Source organism: Theropithecus gelada, chromosome 12 (genome assembly GCF_003255815.1).
Source record: "Theropithecus gelada isolate Dixy chromosome 12, Tgel_1.0, whole genome shotgun sequence".
Taxonomy (NCBI): domain Eukaryota; kingdom Metazoa; phylum Chordata; class Mammalia; order Primates; family Cercopithecidae; genus Theropithecus; species Theropithecus gelada.
This window is the reverse complement of record NC_037680.1, coordinates 104,019,644-104,044,914: the sequence shown is the minus strand read 5'-3', so window position 1 is coordinate 104,044,914 and position 25,271 is coordinate 104,019,644. Positions and strand designations below refer to the sequence as shown.

Below are 25,271 nucleotides of genomic sequence, written 5' to 3'. Positions count from 1 at the left end.
ATCAGGAATTATACTTTTTTTTTTTAAAAGAGAAAAATTATAAATAACAAACATTGTATCCACTGCAACTCTGGATTTCCAGGTCTTCCAAGCTGTATATTTATAGGGATACTTGCCAAAAATATAAATTATTCACACATTGATTTCTTATTCTATTCACTCAAAGCTGGTACAGTCTGTTAAGGAAAAACTGTATAAAAATAATCAAGCCCCTCCTAAAAATAAGAGCTAAGCATGACTCATCTATCAATATTTAAATAATGTTCTTACACAGGAACTAAGTTTCTTTTTTAAGATGTTAATATTTTACATTGTAAAATGAGGTACATAGCTCTAACAGATGTAGGGAGAGACGGACATTTTCTAACCAGGTAAGGACCAAATCATAACAGTATTTTAATTTCTGCTGCACCTGAGCAAATAACACACCTGGTGTTTTGGTAAATTTTCAATATATCGGTTTTCCAAATGCGTAACACTGACCTGTGTAAATAGTTTTCTAACATGTACCTAGGATTTAAATTGGTTTTCATGTTGAGCTTGGTTTAGATCATCTACATGCTTGTAAGAAAAAAATATATAGTACATAAACCTTTTGACAGCGTCCTTTAAAATGTAAACTGAAAATAGTTCTAAAGTCAAGGAATTGTGAATCTGCATTATTTCACAGTGATAAAGCAAGCAGAAAGCGTTTTTCTTTTTCCGCCAAATAGTTCTAGCTTAAATTAACCATACCTAATGTGATGGCATATGACGAAAGATAAAGTATTGCATTAGCATAATAGCCAAGAGTAATAAAATAGAAAGGAAAAAATGATGTACAGAGCAAGGAACACAGAAGCACTTAAAATTTTATAAGCAGTATTATTTTATAATCATGCAAGTAGAACATTATCCAAATTTCACATTCCTATTTCTTATATCTGAAAAGTCATGCCGGATACTTCTCACAGAGGAAATAAAAACTGATTTGGCACTTAAAATTCTGACAAAATCTTGCTCAACACTGAGATCCTAAGTGAATACAACTTAAAAAAATCCTTTCAATACTGAAAGCATCAATTAGACTGATAAGAATCTAACCCTCCAGGCTCCAAGGTAACAACTAATGCTACAGACCTAGGAGCAAAGCATTATTAATATAACTCCTTCATGAACTTTTAAAAACTTACTGAAATGAATGAGAAAAGAGAACTCCTTCCCAGAAAAGGGATTTTAGAGTTATCAATTCATCACAATGTAAAAAAGTGAAATAAAATTTCACTTAAAGTCCAAAATATTTTTCAATATTAAAAAAATACAAAGTTTATACTAATACGATTTTTGATTTTATACATTTGACTCTGAGGCACAATGCTTTTCCATTATGGAGGAAAAAATCCATTCTTTTTATAAGTTCCACATGACTGCAATGAACTGTGTATATGCTGATCGTGGGGGTTGAGACGAAACTTTTTTTTTTCCTTTTTTTACTTTTTGGGACATATAATTTTAATGTATTGTGACCTTGCCATCTAGCTATTATTATTTTTTATACAAGATTTGGAAATATCTCTCTCATTCAGATATTTTAAATGTAATAGCATTTGATATGACATATTCGCACCTAATAATCTGGTTTCTACTAAGGACTTACTGTAATTAAAAAGTTAAACAAGTTAGTTGATGGACAATAAATCTGTTTTAAGGAGGGAAGAGAAAACAGACCCTTGTAAATATTAGTTCTTAAGTGCCAGCTACTTTATATTTAATATTGTTTGAAAGATCTCCTACCACACTAAATAAAGAATTGGAAGCCATTATCCCATTATAATTAAAGGTGGGGGAGGGGAGAAGATCCTCACAAGAATTCAGAAAGCTAGATATTATTATCCTTCCTCTCTAGTTTTCAACAGATGAGAAAAATGAGGCCAAAAGAAGCTAAGCAATTTGTTCAAGGCCATTATGCAGCTATGTACTGGGGTGGATCCGGGTTAATTCTGACTGACTCCCTGAATCCATGCTTTTTGTTCTGAACCTTGCTGCTTCTTATAGCTTCCCAATAGTCCAAGAATGTCTTTGAAGCTTCAAAAAGCACAAAAGGGAGTCTAAACCCTTGGGGAAAAACAAACAAAACACATCTATACATATACATGTGTATATATAATTCCCCTCCCCACACCCTCATGCCATGAGCTTTCTTTTTAAGCTCTTTTCAGTGCAGCTTTCAGTCCTTGGGCCCAAATGCATAGCACTAGGTCAACTCTGGGAAGGCCCTGAAAGGCCCTGGATTCAACAAGGATAAGTAGCATGGACAAGTGCTTGTGAAGTATGGTGACATACCCAGGGCCTGTGTGAGGACTACAAGCACTCAACAAGAAAAAGTTTGTTCAGTGCAAGCCAGAAGTCATATTCGTTCCTAAGGTAAGAAACACGATTTATTAGAAGGGCCAGCTTAATTTATTGTGAAATCTTCAAAATGCAAAAAGTAACAAGTAAATAATCATGAAAATTCAAACCCTGACTACCAGAAGCCACTAGATAAATGTTCAGAGTCGAAATGAAATTGACTCTATCTTTCCCACAGTATGCCAAAAAAGCTCCCTGAATTTCCTTTAAAACATTATGTAGTAATAAAGCGAGGACAAAAAGTACTTGAAATATCTGCAAAAAAATTATTTCTATGAATAAGTCTAAGTTTACTATTGATGATTTTACTTGGAGATGTTCAAAAGCGAGATAAATTATCAACACTGAAAAATATCAGTATTATCAAAAAGATGGTAGCACCTGGAATTTTCAAAACAAGCCTAGAAATCCATAGCTGGGAGGAAAGGAAAAAAGTGTCCTGGCAGCTGCACTGACATCACCTCCTCAGATTTGCTTTATTAATCCAATCATATAAGTAGCATAAATGATTACACCAAGATTAATTAAAGAGGACTAGTAAGCTTCAGTGCAACACTCAATCCAACGGGACCCCTTGGCATATCCCCAAGTGGAAACAAGTACTTAGAACAGGCTAGAAAAGCCTTTGAAAAAAATCACTACGCTTTCTATGTATACTCTCCCTGACAGAAGGAAAGGTAATGTAATCTTGCGAAATGTGAATTTTGGACAATAATTTCAAATTAAAAGAAAGTAAAGCAAGCTGTTTCAAATCATTGCATCTTAGAAAGAGGCTAGAAGGTAAAAACAGAAAAGAAAAACACCACAGTCCACTAAACAAGAGGCCAAAAACTATGCAACAAAGCTGGCAAGAGTCACGGATGGCCAATCACCTGCGATTTTCATCCAGCACATCCAAGATCTGCTGGTATGCCCTACGGGTAGAAGACTGGATAAGCGACAAAATGCCACGAGCAGAGGAAAGATTAGCTCCATCTTCAGGTAACATATGGGGAGGACAGACCCGAGCCTGTTGTGGCGATGGTGTCACACTGTTTACACAAGCACAGCAAATGAAGAGAAAAACACTCAAGTCAGATTTTTATAAAACTTCTGCTGAGCAGTCTTTATCTTAATTTTCTTAGTGTTCTTGCCCCGCTTTCCCACCCTTCACTCTCCCCCACAAGAAAACAGTCAAAGAATAAACATTTTGAATTGTTTTCAAAAACTAGCTATAAGGGAGCAATTATAACTTTGTAACCCTAAACATCAAAATAAATAAACTGAATATGAAAGAACTGTAGAGAGGGAAGATAACTACAGCAATGAATGTGTTCAACTCCTCCCATTGGAGAAGCAGCATTCTTTACTTTGTGTTTATATTCCAATTCAATAAACCAAACTTCTAAGAAACAACACTGCTGTCAACTTATGGATGATTAGAAGAGTAGGACAGGGAATTCTCACATACAGATGTCAAAGTTTAAACACATGAATCAAAAGTGATTCCATAAAAACACCATTTCAAAAACTTCATAAAGCCAATGAAGCAAGTTGAAGTTTATGACGAGTAAATGACACTGACTTAAGGATGAATTCGTCTTAGAAAATGGTAACAAAGCATTTTGATTGTTTAGTTATAGAAAGCATATGTTCTCTAGTTAAATGACTAAAGCACAAAAATATTACCAAATCTGTGAATACAGTGAAAGAAGGCAAGGACACTTCTTAAATTATCAATGGCTGATAACTATTTCTGGGTTTCTTAGTGACAATAATCTTAATCGTTCTTTCATGTGTGGGCTGAGATTCAAAATTTCATTTGACTCCCCTGCCAGTATTTTCTGAAAGCTGAATGAACCAATTCTTGTGGTTCTAACCTAAACTCTTAAGATCTGTGTCAGTATTTTCAGGGAGCCGTTTAATGTTACAGCATGATTATGTGAGGTATTTAACTTAACTGACATACGGACGTGGCAGATGGTTTGTTACAATAAGAGGACTATGACAGTGGGATGAGGGTTCAACATTCTCAACGTCAAGGCAAAACTAACATCAGGCTAAACGTCATCCAATGTGTATTACGTCTAAAAGAATAAAAACAAAGCAGATGGTAAACAATTGAAAAAATAAAATCTCTTATTTTGACTGTGTAATCTTTTCTAACAGCATGTATTTGTTTGGAAACTACAAAATAACTGGGATAATTTTTGACAGGATAGTTACAGTCATCTAATATTATTCCCAGAGTCCTAGAAAATTAAAAAACAAAATCTCCTCCACAATTTTATGACTAACTTTGAATGGCTTGGCGATCCAAAGACAGAAGTACCATAATATGAAAACCATGTTTTTCAAAGACTGCTTAGAAGATCTAAGCCAAATCTTAACATACAAAGTAACTAATCTATCAAGCCTGATACACCATAGGATTTAGGCCTAATGGTGTCAAGATAAACTCAAATTTTCTGATGCAATCTCATGACTAGTGACCTTAAATGTCCATCCAGAGACTGGCAATCTCTGGGAATTCATATAAACCAACATTATCTACTGATCCATGGTAATTGGCAAACCCATACCGGGCATTCCAGAAGGGTAAAAACAAACAAACAAACAAGACCATCCTATCTGTGAAACAAAACTATACGTTAGTCTTACACTCAGAATTCTCTTTAGGCAGCACTGTGAAAAGCTGAAGCTCTTACTGCCTATGAGAATTAAAAATGGCCAGTTCTGCATCAACATACACAAACAATTCATCTTACACTCTTCTTGATAGAGCAGTCAGCGTAACTGCCTAAATTCACTTAAGCAAGTTTTAAAGGACTAATCAGTACTTTGCCTCTGCATTTGGGGGTTTAAATTGAACACTTTGTGTATCATTCTGTATTGATAAATAAACTAGCTACATGCTAACATATTAAAGGCTACAATAATCAATATTTGGAATTATAATCTTGGGGCAACAGCATGAATGAACGAAACTCAAATCCATGAAAAAAACTTAATGGATTTTGGTCCATTAAAAATTAAAATAGAAGGGTTACTTTCTCTAAGAGAAATCCTTTTGCTGGAAACAAACAACAATGAATTGTTTACTTAAACTGTAAAAGTACAAGTATTTTCTGTCCACACATAGGAAATGAGGAGGTCATCTTATAAAACAGTCAAACATAAACTTACTTCAGATTAACTGCAAAGAGTTCCTAAGATGGAATGCAGAAGGGTAGATTCTAAAACAATCTATAAGATCCCTCTCAATTCTAAGATTTTACGATCACATGAAATTGGAATATAATGGGAAAAAACCTTACATGATCCTCAGTTGTAATTTAATACGAAAAATATTTATGTAGAAAGATAAAAGATGAAATTAAGTTTTTATCAATACTAGTAAAGATATTTATTTCATCAAAAACATAACTTGAGGTTCTAGTTGTTTCTCAAAAGAAATCAACATTTTGAAGATTAGTAAAAAATCTAGCTTTTCATTCATGTGTATGGTAATCCTCCATAAACAGCAAAAACAAAATCAGGAGTATTTTTTTTTAATGGATGACTACTTTTTCCAGTGTATGTGTAGATTAAATGTCCTTGTTTGATAACACATAATTCCATCTACAGATGAAATGAATCACCATAAGATCGCCAAAACTACATTAGTAATTAGAGGCAATAAATAATTTAGCAATTCTCTTTCCTTTTTAAAACTTTAAGCAGTCTTGTTGGTCTTTTTTACAAATAAATGTAAAAACAAAAAAGAATAAGCTCCATTTTAGCAATCAGTTTGACAGGAGCTAAAATGTACTACGCAGGTATCCACTGTGGAGGGAAACAGTGCTTTCACCTCCGTCCACTCTTGGACCCAACCAAGGTTTAGTGACTTTCTGTTTCTGCTGTTTTGACAAGTGAACTACTGTGGAAAACAAAAAAGTAAACATACTGCAAAGGCTCTGAGAAGATTAAGTAAACAGCATTATATATATTAGTAATTTAATAAAAATGTTCTTTGATAAACTGATTCCAGTGAGATTATAAAACAGCAAAGTCTCAACATTACCTTTTTAAAAGAAAAGATTAGAAAAATTTGAAGAAAGCACCGATGTTTACCATGCTTCATTAGTAATAGCTCTACCTCATGCTTACACGAAATCTTATTACATAAGAGTTAAGTAAACGACACCAGGGCTGGGCGCAGTGGCTCACGCCTATAATCCCAGCACTTTGGGAGGCCAAGGTGGGCAGATCACTTGAGGTCCGGAGTTCTAGACCAGCCTGGCCAATATGGTGAAACCCTGTCTCTACTAAAAATACAAAAATTAGTCAGGCATGGTGGTGTGTGTCTGTAGTCTCAGCTACTCGGGAGACTGGGGCAGAACAATCGCTTGAACCCGGGAGGCGGAGGCTGCCGTGAGCTGAGATCATGCCACTGCACTCCAGTCTGGAAGTCACAGTGAGACTCCGTCTCAAAAAAACAAACAAAATAAAACAGCAACAACAACAAAAAAAATCAGCCAATGCCAGAACTAAAATTGAAATAAAAATTTACTTGGCATAACTATGTCATTATGAAAAGTAAGTTCAAAGTCAGGTACCTCTTTCTCTGAGTTTTTATAGGAATAATGTTTCTCAAACTGTGACTTTAACCTCTTCAGTGAGGTATCAGACTCTTCCAAAAAATAGGGTAAAATAATAAAGAGAAAAAATTTTCATCGAAACACAAATATATCAATTTCTCTTGGAATTTTAAATAGAGAGGAAATTTTAATATATTGCCACTATCTACGGCAACTGAATAGTTCCTCGAAGCATAATAATAGAACCAGAGTAAGAGGAAAACTGTTGGCTATCGGTGCGGTTTCGTCTGCTGCTTAAGAACGCTATTAGCTATTGATACTTGTATTATATACCAAAATGTTCTGCTTCATGAGTAGAGTCATTCCCATACCTTATTTCGTCACACAGAAAAACAGTGGGTTTAATAATAGCAAAAAAATGCTTCCAAGCATCATTTTAATCTACAGGATTATAAAATAAATGACAAACCACACTTATTCTCCATTCTTCTTCAGGGACAAGAGAAAAGAAGAAGAGACAGTGTGCTGAAATTAAAAAAAAAAAAAAAAAATTGGGATCACTGAACCAGGTGAAGTTGAATCTGTCGAGAACTATTATGCCAACCAAAGCAAAATAAACAAAAAAGGAGGCTTGGTCCTTATGTGCATATTATATTCCATGTTGCTTTCACCAATACATGCAAAATCATATACAACTTCCTTTAGTTGGTCTAGTTATTTTTTTCCTTAATAAAGTATATAACGGCAGTTTGAGAAATCCTGAAACAGAGGTACTAAAAAGCCAAACAGGAAGATAATTAGGATAGCATATATCAATTACCTGGTCAATAGATTAGTATTAACATAATCCTTCAAAATCAAAACAACTACTTGTGAAAAGCAGAGCAGATAAAATCTTACGTGTACTCCGGTGCAGAAATCGGTGCCTGGAACCTTGAAATTTTATTTCTTGGGGCAGAATCTGATCTGTGCCACCTTAAATAATAATTATGCTTCTTTTACATATTCAGCTTTTATAACACAAAGAAAAAGCTACATCTGATTTTACTGTTCAGAGTTCACTTCTGTGCTAATAGCTGACGATAATCTTACTGCCTCTTTAAAGTAATTAAGAAAACAAAGGCTAGTGCTCCTGCTCTCACACCCGTTTGCACTTTCATTCTTAAAGCCATGGAATAAAATAAAGTGGAGACAGGCAAAGTTTCATGCACTCTGATGTACAACAATTTCATGTTACAAAGAAAACACTAAAGTAGGTAAAGATAGTAAGAGTTTAATAATTATTTTAATAGAGGTATTATATCAATTGTTTTTTCCTTACTACATTAACGACACTGAATAATATGTTCGTTACACACAATTCTAAAGTTAGTAAGATGGAGATTCTTAAAGATGAATTGTAAAGTATAAAATTAACAACAGTAGGGAAAGAAAGGACAAAGTTACATTATTAACAAATTACATCTATAACATGGTAACAACCATAACGAAAAATATGGTTAAGCAATGTTAAGTGTTTCACTGTGAAAATGTATAAAGATTCATTAGTTTTACTACCAAAAATGAGATTCTCAGTTTTATTAAAGGCTGAAATGGCATTTTAGAAAATGCCATTAAAGCAACTTAAAAAAAAAGAAAATCAAGTATTAGTTAACACTGTAAATCTTTTCTGTTATGAGGAACTGATGTTATTAGGTAAATGCAAAAATATCTATATCATCTACTCTAAATCATACTTCACTGGACTGGTTTTCATACATAATAAAGGGGTTTCCTTTCTCTTCAGTTGAATGCAGCTATCAATAATACATACTTCGGGAGAAAAAATAAAAGTGGTGCTATATTACAATAATCTTGTTTTTATTTTATTAAATAAAATGTCAAAGTAGCTAAGAACCTAAAGAGTAAGCCACATCTTTATAAAGTGGAAAAGCTTACTAGAAATCTTTGTTGCCTTGGGATAATGTTACAAAAAGAAAATAATTAAAGCTCTTGAGTGTATGTTTAATCACTCTGTAAAGTAGATCAAGAAGCCACCTTAGCCATAAATGATACAGCCTCTTAACTGTTTGTGTAATACATTTGGAAATAGTCTAGAAAAAATGGATCTCGTGGACCTGCTGACATCACTGCCAACCAGACACCTCTAGGGAAACACAATCATAAAAAATTTTCTATTACTAATGGCTGAATCTTGCAGCAAGCATTCCCTGAAGGAGATATATATTCATTTTAACTCACTGTCTTCCTACACAGTCTTACAGAATAATTTTAACTACCTTAGGAGATATTTCAATATTCTCCAAGAAATCAGAGCAGTTTTAGTTCTCCTTTCACCTAACACAAGAGAATGGAATTTCCATAAGGCAAGCAAATAATTTATATAGAAGTTAGAACTTCTTTGTTCTTTCAAAGCAAGGATAAAAATATTTGAAAAAAGAATCCTCTCTCTATCTTGAATATCAATGACCCTACCCCATCAAAACTCCTTCTGTATTCCTATACTCTTTAGAGAGGTCCAAACTAGAGATTAATATGCTATAATATAAATCACTGTATTGTTCTCTATTTTGTAAATAAAATTAAATGTTTTGCTTCTATCTAGATTTGCAAGCTCTCAGAAGAGATGTATCATCTCCTGATTCTTTCAGCTTCTGCAGAAGCTAACATGATGCTTGCCATCACAGGTGGTTCATGAGTTCATGAAAATTGGCCAAAACATTAATGAGAAAGAAATATTAATTTATATAATCTATTTAAAAAGCCACTACTGACAATCATTTTCTGATTAAAATTCTGACCAGTTTTCAAGGAACATTTTGTTTGTAAAAACCCATTAATTTTAATAAAAAAGTAAAAAAGCACTAACATTAATAGATCTTGTGGTAGCTTTAAGATCAGAATTTGATAATACAACCAAATGAGAAAGAATAAAGGTTTAAACAACTAGTCTTTTAAACAACATACTTGTATTTTTTGAAAATGAAAAGGACCAAAAAATTCAATGAATCACAAAGGAGAAAGCTAAAAAATACTTTTGGAAAGAAAAAAATTCTACCTGTCTTGCTACACTGTTTAACACAGCTCATTAGAAACAAAGCTGGACAGGACCAGTTCAACATCTTGTGATAACTTAATTAGCAAATCATACGACACAGGAAAGGATAAGATTACTGAAAAATTTTGAGGACCAACAAAACGGCCAGATTTTAAGACTACAAAAAGTATTACAAAAATGTAAACTTGATGTAAAACAAATTTTAAAAACTATAGGAAGTAATTATTTAGAAAAATATGGGTACACAAAATACACTGAAAAAACTTACAAAGGAGATATAATGCTAGTGCTTCTACTCACAGAGAATCATTTCTGACCAGCTGTCCATTTTGGCGAACAGCATTTTCACTCATAGACCGCTCTCTTTTTAGTCTGCCAACTGCACGGATCTGTTAAGGCACAAAGAAAGGGAAGGAAATAGGAATATTCTTAGTAGCTAGCTGCTTAGCATCAAAAGAACCTCGATACAAGGCTACTCAAAAAATTTACAACGAACTAAGAAAAGGCAACCAAGAATTGCTGCCAGGCAGTGTATTACTGACAGACTTGCTTTTTAAAAAAACAACACATACCCTTACTTACTATAATGCAGATAAACAGGAATGTCTATTTAAGAATGCTACTCTAGTTTCTTTTTAAGTATCAATATTATTTGGTACGATTATTATTATTTGTTTAATCTTATGCTATATACTTATTTATAAGAACAATTTATAAAAGTGTTTACAGGCACATATAGGAAATGGAGAGTATCTGTATTATAAATAAACATTCCTGGCTTCTAGGGTTATAACAAATTAAGATTTAGTTGAATATTTGAAAACTAGACTAAAAAAGTATCTAGCTTAACGGTTTTGGCATTGCAGAATGGCTGCCATCTCTAATCCCACATGCTCTTCTTACAAAATGTATCTTTGACCTTCTTTCATTAAGAGACAGGATCTGTTTCTTTCCCTTGAAATTCAGAGGGCTAGTGACTACTATAGAAATGATGCAAAGTGACTTCTGAGGATAGATCATAACAGTACAGCTTCTGCCTTTCTTTCCCCAGGTTGTTCATATTTCGAAGAATGGCACCATGACACAAGGAAGGCCAAGTAGCCACACAGTGAGGCCACGTATAAGTGCACCTGCTGACAACCCTAATGGATGTCCCAGACAACAGCTAGTACCAAGTGACATGTGAGTGAACAAATCTTCAGATAACTGCAGCTCCAGCTGTTGAGTTATCCTTAGCCTTTGAGACTTTCTAGCTTAGGCTTCAGACATTGAAGAACAGAAACAAGCTTTTCCCTTCATGGCAACTGCAAATTCCTAACCCACAGTATGCATGAGCAAAACATACGCTTGTTTGTTTTAAGCCACTAAGTTTAAGATGATTTGTTACATAGAAATGGATAACTAGAACAGTGGTAAAAATTAACTTTTCTGCTTATTTAAAAATACTTTTTTTTTTTTTTTTTGCGATAGGATCTTGCTCTGTCACCCAGGCTGGAGTGCAGTGGCACGCTCATGGCTCATTACAGCTTCAGCCTCCTGGGCTCAAGTGATCCTTCCACTTCAGCCACCCAAGTAGCTGGGACTAAAGGCACACACCACCACACCTGGATAATTTTTGTCTTTTGTACAGATGGGGATTTTGCCATGTTGCCCAGGCTGATCTCGAACTCCTGAGCTCAAGTTTTCTGCCCATCTTGGCCTCCCAAAGTGTTGGGATTACAGGTGTGAGCTACTGCGCCCAACAAAAATACTTAAAAAAACAAAGCAAACAAAAACCCCCCAACTAAAATAGCCATGGAAACATTATTGTTTTATTTTGTGGGTTTTTTTTTTTTTTTTTTTTTTGAGATAGGGTCTTGCTCTGTGGCCCAGGCTGCAGTGCAGTGCACAATCTCGGCTTACTGCAAACTCTGCCTCCCGGGATCAAGCAATTCTCCTGCCTCGGCCTCCAGAGTAGCTGGGATTACAGGTGTGCGCCACCACGCCTGGCTCATTTTTGTATTTTCAGTAGAGACGGGGTTTCACCATGTTGGCCAGGCTCATCTCGAACTCCTGATCTCATGATCCGCCTGCCTCAGCCTCCCAAAGTGCTGGGATTACAGGCGTGAGCCACTGCACTCGACTGACATTATGGTTTTAAAAAAATTAAACTTTATAGTAAAAAACAAATAGTATGTGAATTAAAGGACTTGAAAATTAAGATTTTCAAAATATCAATCAATATTTATTGATGTTTTTGGTCGGGCATGGTGGCTCACACCTGTAATCCCAGGTGGATGTTTTTCTTCGTCTTCTTTTTTTTTTTTTTTTTGAGACAGTGTCACTCTCTTCCCCAGGCTGGAGTGCAATGGTGCTATCTCAGCTCACTGCAACCTCCACCTCCCGGGTTCAAGCGACTCTCATGCCTCAGCCTCCCGAGTAGCTGGGATTACAGGTGCATGCCATCTCGTCCAGATAATTTTTGCATTTTTAGTAGAAACGGGGTTTCACCACATTGGCCAGGCTGGTCTTAAACTCCTAGCCGCACGTGATCCATCCACCTTGGCCTCCCAAAGTAGTGGGATTACAGGTGTGAGTCACCATGCCCAGCCTGGATGTTTGTTTTGTTTCAATCTGATTTTTTTTTTTTTTTTTTAGATAGGGTCTCACTGTATTGCCCAGGATGGAGTACAGTCGCATGATCTTGGCTTACTGCAATCTCTGCCTCCTGGGTTCAAGAGACTTTCGTGCCTCAGCCTCCTGAGTAGCTGAGATTACAGGTACACACCACCATGACCGGCTAATTTTTGTATTTTTTTGGTAGAGACAGGGTTTCACCATGTTGGCCAGGCTGGTCTTAAACTCTTGACCTCAAAAGATCCACCCACTTTGGCCTCCCAAAGTGCTGGGATTACAAGTGTGAGTCACTGTGCCTGGCCTCAATGCAAAATTTTAAAATGTCTCTCAGAATCATTCTTCATTGATTATGCACTTACTTTTATTCATCCCTGAGGCTGAGAAATAGTTTCCTAGGTTCAAGCAGCTTCCTGGAAGTTGGGTCACAGGGTCTAATGCTACACAGTTATATGACATATAACACTAGACACTCTGCATGCATGCATACAATTCTCCTTTTATATGCCCAAGTTAAATTTGATTGTTCAAGTAAATGTCCTCTCGGTTTTTTGATGGCCGATTCTCTCAATCTGTTCAAAGCCCACCTCTTCTTCAGGAATCTACTCAGAGCCTTAGTGGTTTTCCTCTATACTCATCCCCATTTTCTGTGAGACTTTTATGCAGAAGGGGGAAAGGTACAAATGAACAATGTACACTGAACAGTTGGGATAAGTATCTTCCCTCCCCAACATGTTCAGTGTCCAAAATTTAACATCATGAATCACGGGGAGAACAGTTAAGCCAGTGACTGCGGGTTTTGGGAAGGACACATGGCCCAATTTGTCAGGAGTGAGGAGATCATGCTTGTGGTAAGAGGGCCATGAAACTGTATCTGTACAAAGACTGTGAGTGCACATCTCTGAATTTTCCATGCAGGAATGTGTATACATATATACAATTCAGCTTTTCCTTTTCTCTCCAGACTTTTGCTCCATTCTATTCGTTGCAGTCCCAGCTCCTCTTTCCAGAAGTGACGAGGAAGGAAAAAGAGCTCAAGAAACCGTCACCAAACTGTGATCAGACCCATATTCATGAAGTTCTTGATTTTCTAAGCTCCCGCAGGACCCTTTTAAAATATTCACTGAGTCCCTGGGAGCCCTTCTGCATTTGTTTTAGGATATGCCATGTAGCTATGGTTTTCTGCTTCACATCCTTAGCATTGTCATATCAACTGAACTGGACACCAATAACCATCTGCTACTTCTTCACAGTAGAATCACAGGTCTAGGGCCTTCTGCTAGACATTCATGGCTTCTGTGTTATCCTTCAGATTCTAAGATTGCTGCTTTCTAAGTATAATCTGTGTTAAGGGTGGAACTAGCTGGATATTTCTTCTACTCCTTGAGCTCTGGCTGTACATTAGGGACATAACTGCTGTAGAATTTGGCATCCTATGGATGCCATTTGATGGCTTCTGTATAAAGCTGGCGTGGCTTGGAGATAGTTCCATTTCTGAAACCACTCAACGCCTTTACTCTTCCAAAATCAGGTCAGGGTTTACATATGCCAACTGACTTTGCTCCTTCCAGATTAATTCCTAACTATTGACAGTTCTTGTATATCTGCAGTTCAGCGCTCTTCCAAAGGTTTATTATAGAAATGAAGAGTATTCTCTTACTTCTCCTCTTTGAAGTAAGAGATGCCAACTTGGGCAAAAGCTTTTACTCTCTATCTTTAGTCCAGTCTGTTTTTTCTTCCAACTTCAATGGACTTCTCACAAAGTTTTTAGGGCTTATTGTAGCTAATTTTTTTAAAGCACATCATGGCTTGTTTGACAGGATGTAATGGCAGAGTCCACAACTTTGACTTGGTCACATCGTTCAAGGCTGCGTCAAATCTTCTTACAGGCAGCATTTCCAACTCTTTCTGTATAGTTCTTCCTTCTTGTTCTCTGGAAGATCCTTCCCCACTGGCTCCCGTTTGGATTCCTTGATGAGAAGAGGTGGTAATGTCAGTGTCACAGCTTCTTTCTCCTCATTCACACGGCCCAGTCTCTTTGACACTAAAAACTGTCATGACTTGGGCATTTTGTATTTCACGCCCAGATAACATGGTTTATTGCACAGTTGCTTTGTTAGTTGATTTCCAAATATTGGTGGAGATCAGGCATATTGGAAGCGTTTGTCAACTTCCTCTCTTCCAGGCAAGCCTCCAGATTTTTAAACCCTCTTTAAGCTAAGCGATTATTTATGTTCTATTTTAAGCCCTCCTCAAGAGCTCACCCGGATTCTTTAAGCCAGTTTAAGAACTCAGGTACAGTTGCTTTCTACAAATTTATCCCTTACATCAATCAGGCTTTCAGACAATTTTATTGGCTTCCTCATAAGCCTTCTCCTGGTAGTCTCTTCTCTTGAGATAGGTCAGTGGTTTTCAGTAGGGGGTGATCTTGCCCTGTAGAGAACACCTGGCAATGTCTGGAGGTATTTTCTTTTTTACTGTGGTAAAACACACATAACATACACAATTTTAACCATTTTGAAGTATACAATTCACTGGCTCACAATGTTGTGTAATCATTACCACTATCTAGTTCCAGAATATTTTCATCAGCCTGAAGGAAACCCCATACTGATTAAGCAGTCACTCTCAATCCCCCTTTCCTCTAACCCCCTGGCAACTACTGATCTGTATCCTGTCTTCATTCATTTGGCCACTCTGGATATTTCATGTAAGTAGAAAAATGCAATATATGGCCTTTGCTGTCTGGCTTCTTAAACTTTATGTTTTCAAGGTTCATCCATGTTGTGGCATGTATCAGTACCATTTTTTTTTTTTTTTTGAGACAGAGTCTGGCTCTGTTGCCCAGGTTGGAGTGCAGCGGTGCAATCTCGGCTCACTGCTACCTCCACCTCCCGGGTTCAAGTGATTCTCCTGCCTCTGCCTCCGGAGTAGCTGGGATTACAGGTGTCCACACCACCATGCTCAGCTAATTTCTATATTTTTAGTAGGGTCTCACCATGTTGGCCAGGCTGGTCTTGAACTCCTGACCTCAAGTGATCTGCCTGCCTCAGCCTCCCAAAGTGCTGGGATTGCAGGCATCAGCCACCGCACCCGGCCAGTACCTCATTTTTTTTTTATGGCTGAATAAGAGTTACTATATGGCTAGATCATGTTTTGCTTATCCATTCATCACCTGATGGACATTTTAGCTGCTTCCACCTTTTCGCTATTACAAACATTTTTGGATATCATGACTTGGAAGATGGTAATGCCATCTTGTAGATAGATACCACAAATGTTGCAAACATTCTACAGTGCAAAAAGATGGCTCTCACCACAAGGAATTATCCAGTCCAAAATGCCAATAGTGCTGAAGTAAAGAAACCCTGGCAACTACTGCAGAATGATTACTACAGAGCAATGTTCTGGGGATCTCACTTTATAGATTCTGAGTAACATCTGAATGAATCATCAATGTTATCAGCACTCAGGGTCTTAATTGCTTCTCTATTTCATTCAATTTCTAGAAGCTACTAGAACTCTGGCTCCCTTACCCCTTCCTCCCTTGCTCACGGCAGTTGAATGCTTGTTGAAGGCTACTGGACCCTTCTATAAGCTTGTATAAACTTAAGTTCAAACCATCATCTTTGCTTTCAATAGGCAGATGGTATTAATCTCAAAAACTCCTCTTTCATTTCAGGATCTGGCTCCTGCCACAGGATTTTAACTCTTTCCTAACAATAACATTTATACATATTGAGCTTTTAACACGAATTAGAACATGTCCTTACATGCATTCTTACATTTAATTCTCACAAAAATCTTAATGCACTTGGCATTATTCTTATCTTTATTTCAGAGATAAGCCCTAGAACTGTTAAATAACTTGCCAAAAGTTATGTGGTTAGTAAATGGCAAAGTAGGTCTTCAAAGTTAGGTCTAATTCTCACACAAACTTTTTTACCCCAGTGTTATACACTCTGGGCATCTATCACATTTGACTAAATATCACAATTAATGCAGGAATGAACCCTGTAGAGTCTTAAAGCCTGGGTCTACTGAAGGAAATCCCGGCAAACTTTCTTCACTCGCTCTTAAAATAATCACTCAGGGAATTGCTTGGGTTGCTTTCAATCAGTTAGGAGCAGCAGAAAGATCAAAAGAAAAACCCAAAGAATACAATAGAGAACATTTCTTTCCTGGTAAAATCCTCACTGTAAGACAATTATTTTCACAGGTATAATTCCCAAGGAACTCTGGGGAGTTAGAAAGCTGGGCCTCAAACTGGGAGCGCACTGGATACTTTTGTTTTATGTAACCATCTTGGTAACTTTCATTATTTTCTGCTATTAAAGAATTTTATATCTTCTGTGCGTGTTGATGTCTTTCCCTCACTCATATTATTGTCCTGCTGAAACCAGACAGACAGCAAACTTTTTGAATGCAGGAACTATGTCTCATTAATTCTTATAATGCATATAGTATCTCAGAGATAAAAGTTGAAAAATGTTTGTTAAATAATACAATTCTCCAAGCGTCTTAGTGCCTTTCTGTCATGTAAAGTCTCATATTATTGCTTTTCACCAAACAAATACCTAGAATATCCAAACTGTGTGCATATTACCTCAATTATCTCAGCAGAAACTTACAATCTTAGAACCTAGTTCTAGCAAACTGCATTGCCCTAGACAGTATGCGGGCCTTACCCTCTTTGGAAAGGACTACATGCAAAATGAAACCAGACACAAGTAATACCATCATTAATAAAAACATACGTTTGTACATTGTCTTACACTAGCTTCATGACATGTTAGAAGTTCAGAAGGTATATGAAAAAGATGCAACTCCAGAAATCATCACAGCAAAGAAGCTTCAAAGCTTAGCTGTAAGTCAATGGCAAAGGCAGGATTTGAACTCTGCTACTAACACCTTGTTAGTCTACACTGCTACATTTAGGTCAACTGGCATATTAATGTAATGCAGTATAGGAGCTAACTCAGTAGAAACTTTTAATCAAGAAGCGAGAATGGGTAGTGTTAAGGGAAAAAGGGCTTTCTTTGTCATGTTTGCTAGACTGATTTTATAACAAAGTGATACATTTACTTTTTATTGCTAAACTCCCAACTTTTTCTTATTATTTAACAAGTAACACCTACCCATAAAGGCTCTTTCTTCAAACCACAGGAACTTAATAATACTTTCCACAAAATTTACATTTTCCTAAAATATAACATTCAAATTTTAAAAATAGCATAATAACTTACTTGGCACATTTGTAAATTAGAATTATTAGTAATGTTCCATATGGAAAGCTTTCATGACATATTGCTAAGGATATGATAAAGCCTCTTCACTCTTCTCTTTTACCTTTGTTTACATTATTTCAAATTCTGGTGATATTAAAGTTCTACTTACTTCTTCATTTTGAGGGGTTGTAGGAGGTCTTTCTAAATCCAGAAAATCTAGTGGTCTTTCACTTAGCGTAAGTACACGAGGTGGTGTTTTTAGTGCCAGGGGTTTAAAGGGAGTTGACTGAATAAGGTCAAGATCTGCTGGTCTTGAAAATGAAACATCTTCATTATTTCCTAGGAGTTAAGAAAATAGACAAAGAAGAGAAAAGTGGGAGGTTTTTTTAAAAGACAGTGTTTTTTGTTAAAATGTATTTACCTTCTTCTGCTTTTGAATTATACCTCCCAACGAGCATTAGTTTCTTTCAAAATATGCTTCCAGCGTACTGACATTTCACTAATATTTATCACTGTGGTACAGAAATAAGAAATTATGCAATGCATGATATATAACCAAAAAAACTGATATTTAGAATATATAAAACTCTTACAACACCCAATTTTTTAAACTGACAAAACATTCGAATAGACACTTCACAATGAATATATATAAATAGCCAAAAAGCACAAGAGCAGATGTTCAAAATTATTAATAATCAGGGAAATAGAATTAAAATCACGAGATGGCACTACACACCCACTCAAACAGCTAAAATTAAAAAGACTGACAATACAAAATGTTGGCAAGGATGTGGAGCAACTGAAACTCATACATCACTGATGGAATGCAACACCGTACTACAATTTGGAAAATAGTTTAGCAGTCTTTCAAAGTTTAAAATAACTTGTAGTACATAAACCAGCAATTTCACTCCTAAAGATATGAAAACATATGTCTTCACAAAGACTTGAACCTGAATATTCACAGTGGCTTTAATCCTAAGAGCTTCAAACAAAAAGTAATCAATGAATGAAGATGAATGGATAAACAAATTATGGTGTATCCAAACTGAAATATTACTCAGTAATAAAATGGAATGAATAACTGATATATGCAACAACAGAAGAATCTCAAAAACATTACACTGAACAAAAGAAGCCAGATAAGAGTATATACTCTATGATTCCATTTACATGAAACTCTGGGAAAGACAAATCTAGTCTCTGGCTATAGAAAGGAGACTATGGTTGCCTAGAGTTGAGGGGAAGGGACTGAGTGAGAAAGAGACACAAGGGAACCCTGTAGAGTAACAAAAATGGTCTCTATTTGGACTGTGGTGGTGGTTATATGGGTGTTTACTTTTGTCAAAACTTATCAAGTACACACTTAGAAATGTATACATTTTATGTGTGTAAAACCTCAATAATTAGTTGAATTACTAAAAAATACTGTTTGAAATTCAGACTATAATAATGAATGGAAATTTCAAAAGCATAAAGTTGCATTTTCCAACTCCTTTTCTAAATAACATTTAGAAAAACTCAAGTTTTCATAGAAACATACAAAACAAAGATTTAACAGGCAACCTTCTAAGTAAAGGTGAAATACCTGCCACAACAATCCTCTCCGGAACTTGCATTATCACACTAGCATTTGGAACTCCTTCTTGGAATCCTTGTTCCAGGTCAGCGTTTGGTGGTGCTACTTTTAACTTTTCTGGGACCCTCATTCGCTGACTAATGCCTTCAGTATATTCCATTTCGTACTGAATTCGACTAATTTCTGCCATCTCAGCAGCAGTAGGAGAAGGAAATGTTGCCCCACTCACCCTGTGGGAGAAAAATTTAAAGACAGGGCTGACTGTTAAAATGTCAGTCTCCTCTAAGTAGAGTAGCGAAGTTAGAAGACAATACCTTATAGAAAGAGAGAAAGGAAACTTCTCATTTGCAAGTACTGAACACATACAAAGCAAAAATAAAAGATGAAAGAAAATGATTTCCTCAACAAAATGCCTTCTTACTTATCAGCTGAAACTGTACCTTGAGGAAAGGAAACTTCTCATTTGCAAGTACTGAACACATACAAAGCAAAAATAAAGGATGAAAGAAAATGATTTCCTCAGCAAAATGCCTTCTTACTTATCAGCTGAAATTGTACCTTGATATTGCTTAGCAGTAAATTTTTAAAATTATTATAGAATTACAACACAAATGTGTACATACACATACATACACACATTCTCTCTGCATAAATAAATATGCATGCTGCTTGTAACTAAAAAAATGCCTGCAATAAAATTTAAACTTAAATTTCCTCATCAATTTGAGGGAAAGCTGCTTGGACTTTAAAAATTAAAAATCACTGTCAAGCATGAAAAAATAAAACCTTTAAATGACAAATGCATCGGTTATTCAAAACCTTTAAATGACAGATGCATAAAATGAACTCTGAATTTACTAAAAAAGAAGACGCAACTCCCTGAAAATCGCATCATACAAATTAAAACTTCTCTTAATGACTGAGATGCAATGAATACCAAATTTAGAATTTGTAATAATAAATCCTCATGTTTGTATTCATTTTTGGAGGAATTGAAAGTTTTACACTATTAATTTGTATTTAATATCATATTTACATGTGTATTTTTTTTTAATGCAGCAGAAAGAATGTTGCCACCAATACAAAAGCTGATAAATATGTAAAACAGCATGGTTAGCTTTGAAGCTATTGTCTCTCAAACCTGTAATACCAGCTCAACTGAATAAAATTTCACTGACCTTCCTAGTGGTGTGTCACTGCTTGTTCTTTTAATCATTTTAATACAGTAAATACACGTCTATAATAGCTATTAAAATACTGCTACCCTGTAGTTCAGTTTACACAACAACTCCCCTACACATCTAAACTTTTTTTGGAGGTGTACATAACACGGACACTGTTTTTCCAGCTGTAAAAAAGAAAGAATAAAAATCAGTATTTCAACAATTCATTTCGTAAGAAAACTATGAAAAAAGTAAATATCTACTTAAAATGACTTTTGGATTTGAACATGGCTTAGGGCTTGATTTGAGAAACCAATTTTCAAATCTATCCTAAGAAGAGTTTTTCTATACCTCAAAAATCATAGACAGTTTCAAGCACAGTCACTGTCTTATGATTTTGCAAACAGGATACACAGAAGCTGTATCAAATATATATACAAATGTGAAGTCAGGCTAGAAAAAAAACAATACTGCCATAAAACTCCTCTAATCATCATACACCAAAGGGGAAAAAATCCTTTTTTAAGACTAAGCCCAAATGAAGAAATCATGAAGGGAATACAAAGGGTAAAAAGTAAATGTAACTGAGATAGCCTACAAATGTGACGTCTAATGGTTTCTTTAAATAGAAATAAACTTCGAAATTTAGTGTGAACTTCAAATGGAAATTACACTCAATTTTTCAAAAAGACATTATATATAAATAAAGGGCATAAAAAGTTAAACACAGTATACACGACTTTACCACGGCTAAGGTACTTCCTAAACTCCATGCTGGAGATAGAGCCCCACCCTAAGCCCCCGCCTCACTGAGATGCCTAGGAGAGATCTTAGAGGTTCTCAGGACACTCAGCCCCAGCAACTGGTTTACCTATGACTGCTAACTCACATCTTTTATTCTTTAACAAAAAATCTCTGGGGACATAGATCTTTCAGGATTTGGCATGCAGACGATTTAAAGACTAAGAAAGTAAGCCAAAAGGGACAATTTTTACTCACAAATGTGTACCAACTACTGCTTGCTATTTGGCACTATCTGCTTCTGTGCTTCATATTAAATCCTTTAACTTGCTTCAATGTGCATGTGCTGGATTGAGAGCCACTTTGGTCCCTGGGGAAGAAAAACAGGGGCTAATTGAGAAACTAGATGACACCACTACTAGAGATTCATTATTGGAAATTCTCCAAATGGTAACAGTCACAGAGATGTACAACCTGACATCAAGAGACCAGTAAAAGAAAGAAAGAAAAAAATGAAGCTTACCACCAATCTTAGTTCCACAGATGGGGTCCTATGACTATTCATTAGTTAAGGCAATATAAAAGACTAGCTCTGGCATTATTTCTGATTTGTGTTTAGAAAAAATGCGGCAGATGAAAAATATGTAAGTTTAAATGAATTTAATACTTATGTGTATATATGCATATAGGTACACATAGATGTTAAAGAGGAACAAATGCATTGTAAAATTTTTTTTTTTTGTCACCCAGGCTAGATTGCAATGGAGCAATCACTGCTCACTGAAGCCTTGATCTCAGGGACTCATGTGATCCTCCTGCCTCAGCCTCCTGAATAGCTGGGACTAGAGGCGTATGCCACCACACCCAGCTAATTTTTGTATTTTTTGTAGAGGCACAGTCTTACTATGTTGCTCAGGCTGATCTCAAACTTTTAGGCTCAAGAAATCCTCCCATCTTGGTCTCCCAAAGTGCTGGGATTACAGGTGTGAGCCACCGTGCCCGGCCCGTTTAAATTTTCATTCCCTTACAATGTTAAAATTTTGAACCAGTAACTCAGGTACTCGGTACAAAGTACACAAGCTATACAGAGAAAAGGAAGTGTCCCACTTCCAATCCTATCTTTAACCACCCAGGTTCCCACAGGCAACCTTTATAATCAATTTTTGTGCATCATTCTAGATGAGATGCTCTTCTAATACTTGTGTGTATCTCAAGCATAGCAAAAGCTCGTATTCAGAACTAACATTGAAAAGAGCTACCTCAAAAAGATTATAGCCTTTGGTCATTATAAACTGAAGTTTTATAATAATAAACGAGAAGCAAGTAGCTAGAACCTCAGTATCTCCTTGAAATGTGCTTTCTCTGCAGTTCATTCATTGCATTTCAGTCTTATGAACTTTCTAGTAGTACGTCTCATAGGTCTCACTAATATATTTCATTCTATAGCAACATCTTTTCTTAGGAGAATCTCTGAGTTTGTGAAAAACTATTGACTTAGAAAATAAAGGTGGATACTGAAATGCCAACTTCTGGAAAAAGCCAAATTCTCCTGTAGCTGAACTACTTAAATGTAAAAAGTAACCGGAACTTTTCTGCTAAGACTTAACACTGTACTATCCCAATTATTGGGTTTTCTGCTTAAAAACAAATCAAAATCTAATTTTTTCTCCCTCATTAGACTGTGGCATTTCTGATAATATCTTTTGGCAATAAATAAACTTCTCATCATTTGGTGTTGATATGTTAATTCCAGAAGTTTTGTAACTTAGAATCCAGTAGGCAACCAGTATGTGATTCTGTTATATAACATAACAAAGGAGGCAAAATCTCTCAGAATCACAGATGATTTCAGATTTCTACTTTCTAAGCCCAGTGGTTTCCAAACACCAGTAACTAACTAGACAAACTTCATGGTTTTTTTCTTTTTCCCATATTCACAGAGTACATTAACTTTTTGCTACAGTTAATTTTTTAACTCGACTTTTTAAAATCAAAAAAGTATTGTAAAAGAAAATTTTGTATCACTACCTTAAACCATGGCTGTACATATATAAATACAGATTGCAAAGACATCCTATTACAAAAAAATCCTCATTCACATACCACCTAGAGTCAAGTCACATGTCACTAGTGGAAAGTGTACCAATTTTGGGACACAGTGATTCTAGCCCAACCTCCTCATTTTCTGTATTAGAACACTGGAAGCCAGAAAGCCTAGGAAGTAACTGAAACAACTTGAGGCAAACTGACTGTGGTTGCAAATGTTTATATACTTCTCAAAGACAAACACACAAAAACAAAACCAAAAAAACCCCTCCAGTTCTTCACCACCTACCGTGGGGCCCTAGTTCACATAGATGGGCCACTCTGCACACCGTGTTTCAGTTCTCTTTCGAAGAAACTATATTTAAAAAATCACTGCAAACTTTGAAAACTATATATTAATGAACTTTAAAATAAGGTTATGAATCCACAGCAAAGTTTCAACACCAAAAGAGAGGAGAGCGAGGACTACACTTTGTAATTCTGAAAGGAGGCAGCTCTATCAGACAGGAAGGGAGAGAACACAATTTCCTTTTGGAAAGAAGAACAAAACCAATATACAAGCCTTTGAAACCAAAAGATAGCAGGTCCCCCAAGCAATTTAATTGCATGGGAGACTAAGTATAACTAAATCGTCCTAATTTTCCTAAGGGTTTTTCTTTTGGGAATCTCATTAGCCAACGGAATTGAGGCAGAAAAAAAATGTTTTTCACGCAGGGAGAGAAAACATTCGTGATCATTCTAAGTCTCTCGGTGGATGAGAGGCCTGAATACATACGGTTCTATATTTGGGCAGAAGGGCCAGAAAGCTCTTTTTTTTTCCCCCTCTTTAATCTTCTCCAATGAAAACATGTCACTTTTGAAAGGGTGCTCTTCCCTCGAGAATGCCCTTTGCTTCTAACTTTGTGGGACGTAGACAGGGGTGTTCTTTTACGATAATAATAATAGTAGCACACGTCCTGCAGAGGAAGGTCAGAAGCCCGGCGGAACAGGAACCGCAGTTTTCCTCCGGCTTCCCAGCTCCTGGAAGGAAACCCGAGAGCAACCGCCTGCAGCCACATCTGCAAGCAAGGATGCTCACAGACGGGCAGGGTGGCCCGCAGCCACCCGCGATGCCACAACCTGGGCTTCCAACAGGGCCCTTCTTTTCCAACATGTACTTGCCACAAAACAACACAAAAACCTCCTTTTAGACAGGGCAGATTTAAGGTCATCCTGTAAGGTGTCAGGGACTTGGCAGGGAAGGATGAGTGAAGATTTACAAAGCCCGGCGTTCACGCTCACGGGACTCCCGCTGCTTCCCAAACCCCTATTTTCTAGTCGGAAAAGTCCGGTTAATCCACAAAAGGAGACGCCGAACCACACAGGGTGAAGAGGTTCGCCCAAAAACACCTGCAGAAGGCGCTTTTCTCCCTCGCTCTCCTCGGGGACTCAAGGTCCCGGGGACGAGGAAAGACCAGGGTGGAAGGCAAGAGGCCCGGGGACGGGACTTGGGTCAGGGAGACACTACCGGGGGGCCCGGGCCACCGCGGGTCCCTCTGTTGGCCGGAGGGTCTCGGCAGCGGCGCTAGGCCTGGCAGCCAGCTCGGGCGGCGGGTCGCGAAGAGGTCAGCACTCACCCCTGGGCCCACAGGAGGGTCCTGGCGAGGACCGCCGCCCTCCGGCTCCCGGGGCGCTCGAGTGGACGCTCTCAGAGGCGGTTGGCCGAGAGCACGGAGGCGCCCAGGAACAGCACCGGCGGAGCGGCCCGCAGAGGGCCAGGGCAGAAGCACGAAAGGCCGTGGGTGGCCCCTTCAGGGAGCCGTAGCGGAAGAGTGTTCGTGGTCATGTGACGCGGAAAAGGGCGGACGTGCGGCCCACGCACTGGAACGAGTCCACGGTAAGCTATGCGCAGAC

The 25,271-nt window shown here is 37.0% G+C and overlaps 1 protein-coding gene across 8 annotated transcripts in view; it reads right to left on the bottom strand.

Moving 5' to 3' along the window:
- Positions 1 to 25,271, bottom strand: part of MFF (mitochondrial fission factor) — a 32,483-nt gene extending 7,212 nt beyond the window's left edge. For 2 of the 8 annotated variants that reach the window (XM_025404081.1, XM_025404082.1), the window contains exons 1-5: positions 24,995 to 25,271; positions 21,591 to 21,702; positions 19,438 to 19,658; positions 18,016 to 18,185; positions 10,306 to 10,394 (exon numbers count right to left, since the gene is read on the bottom strand). In XM_025404081.1, the coding sequence (XP_025259866.1) occupies positions 10,306 to 10,394; positions 18,016 to 18,185; positions 19,438 to 19,618 (440 nt within the window). In that variant the 5' untranslated portion in view covers positions 19,619 to 19,658; positions 21,591 to 21,702; positions 24,995 to 25,271. Of the gene's footprint in view, positions 1 to 3,260; positions 3,420 to 7,847; positions 7,923 to 10,305; positions 10,395 to 18,015; positions 18,186 to 19,437; positions 19,659 to 20,606; positions 20,777 to 21,590; positions 21,703 to 24,994 lie in introns of all 8 variants that reach the window. The other 6 variants (XM_025404075.1, XM_025404076.1, XM_025404080.1 and 3 more) reach the window with 6 other exon arrangements.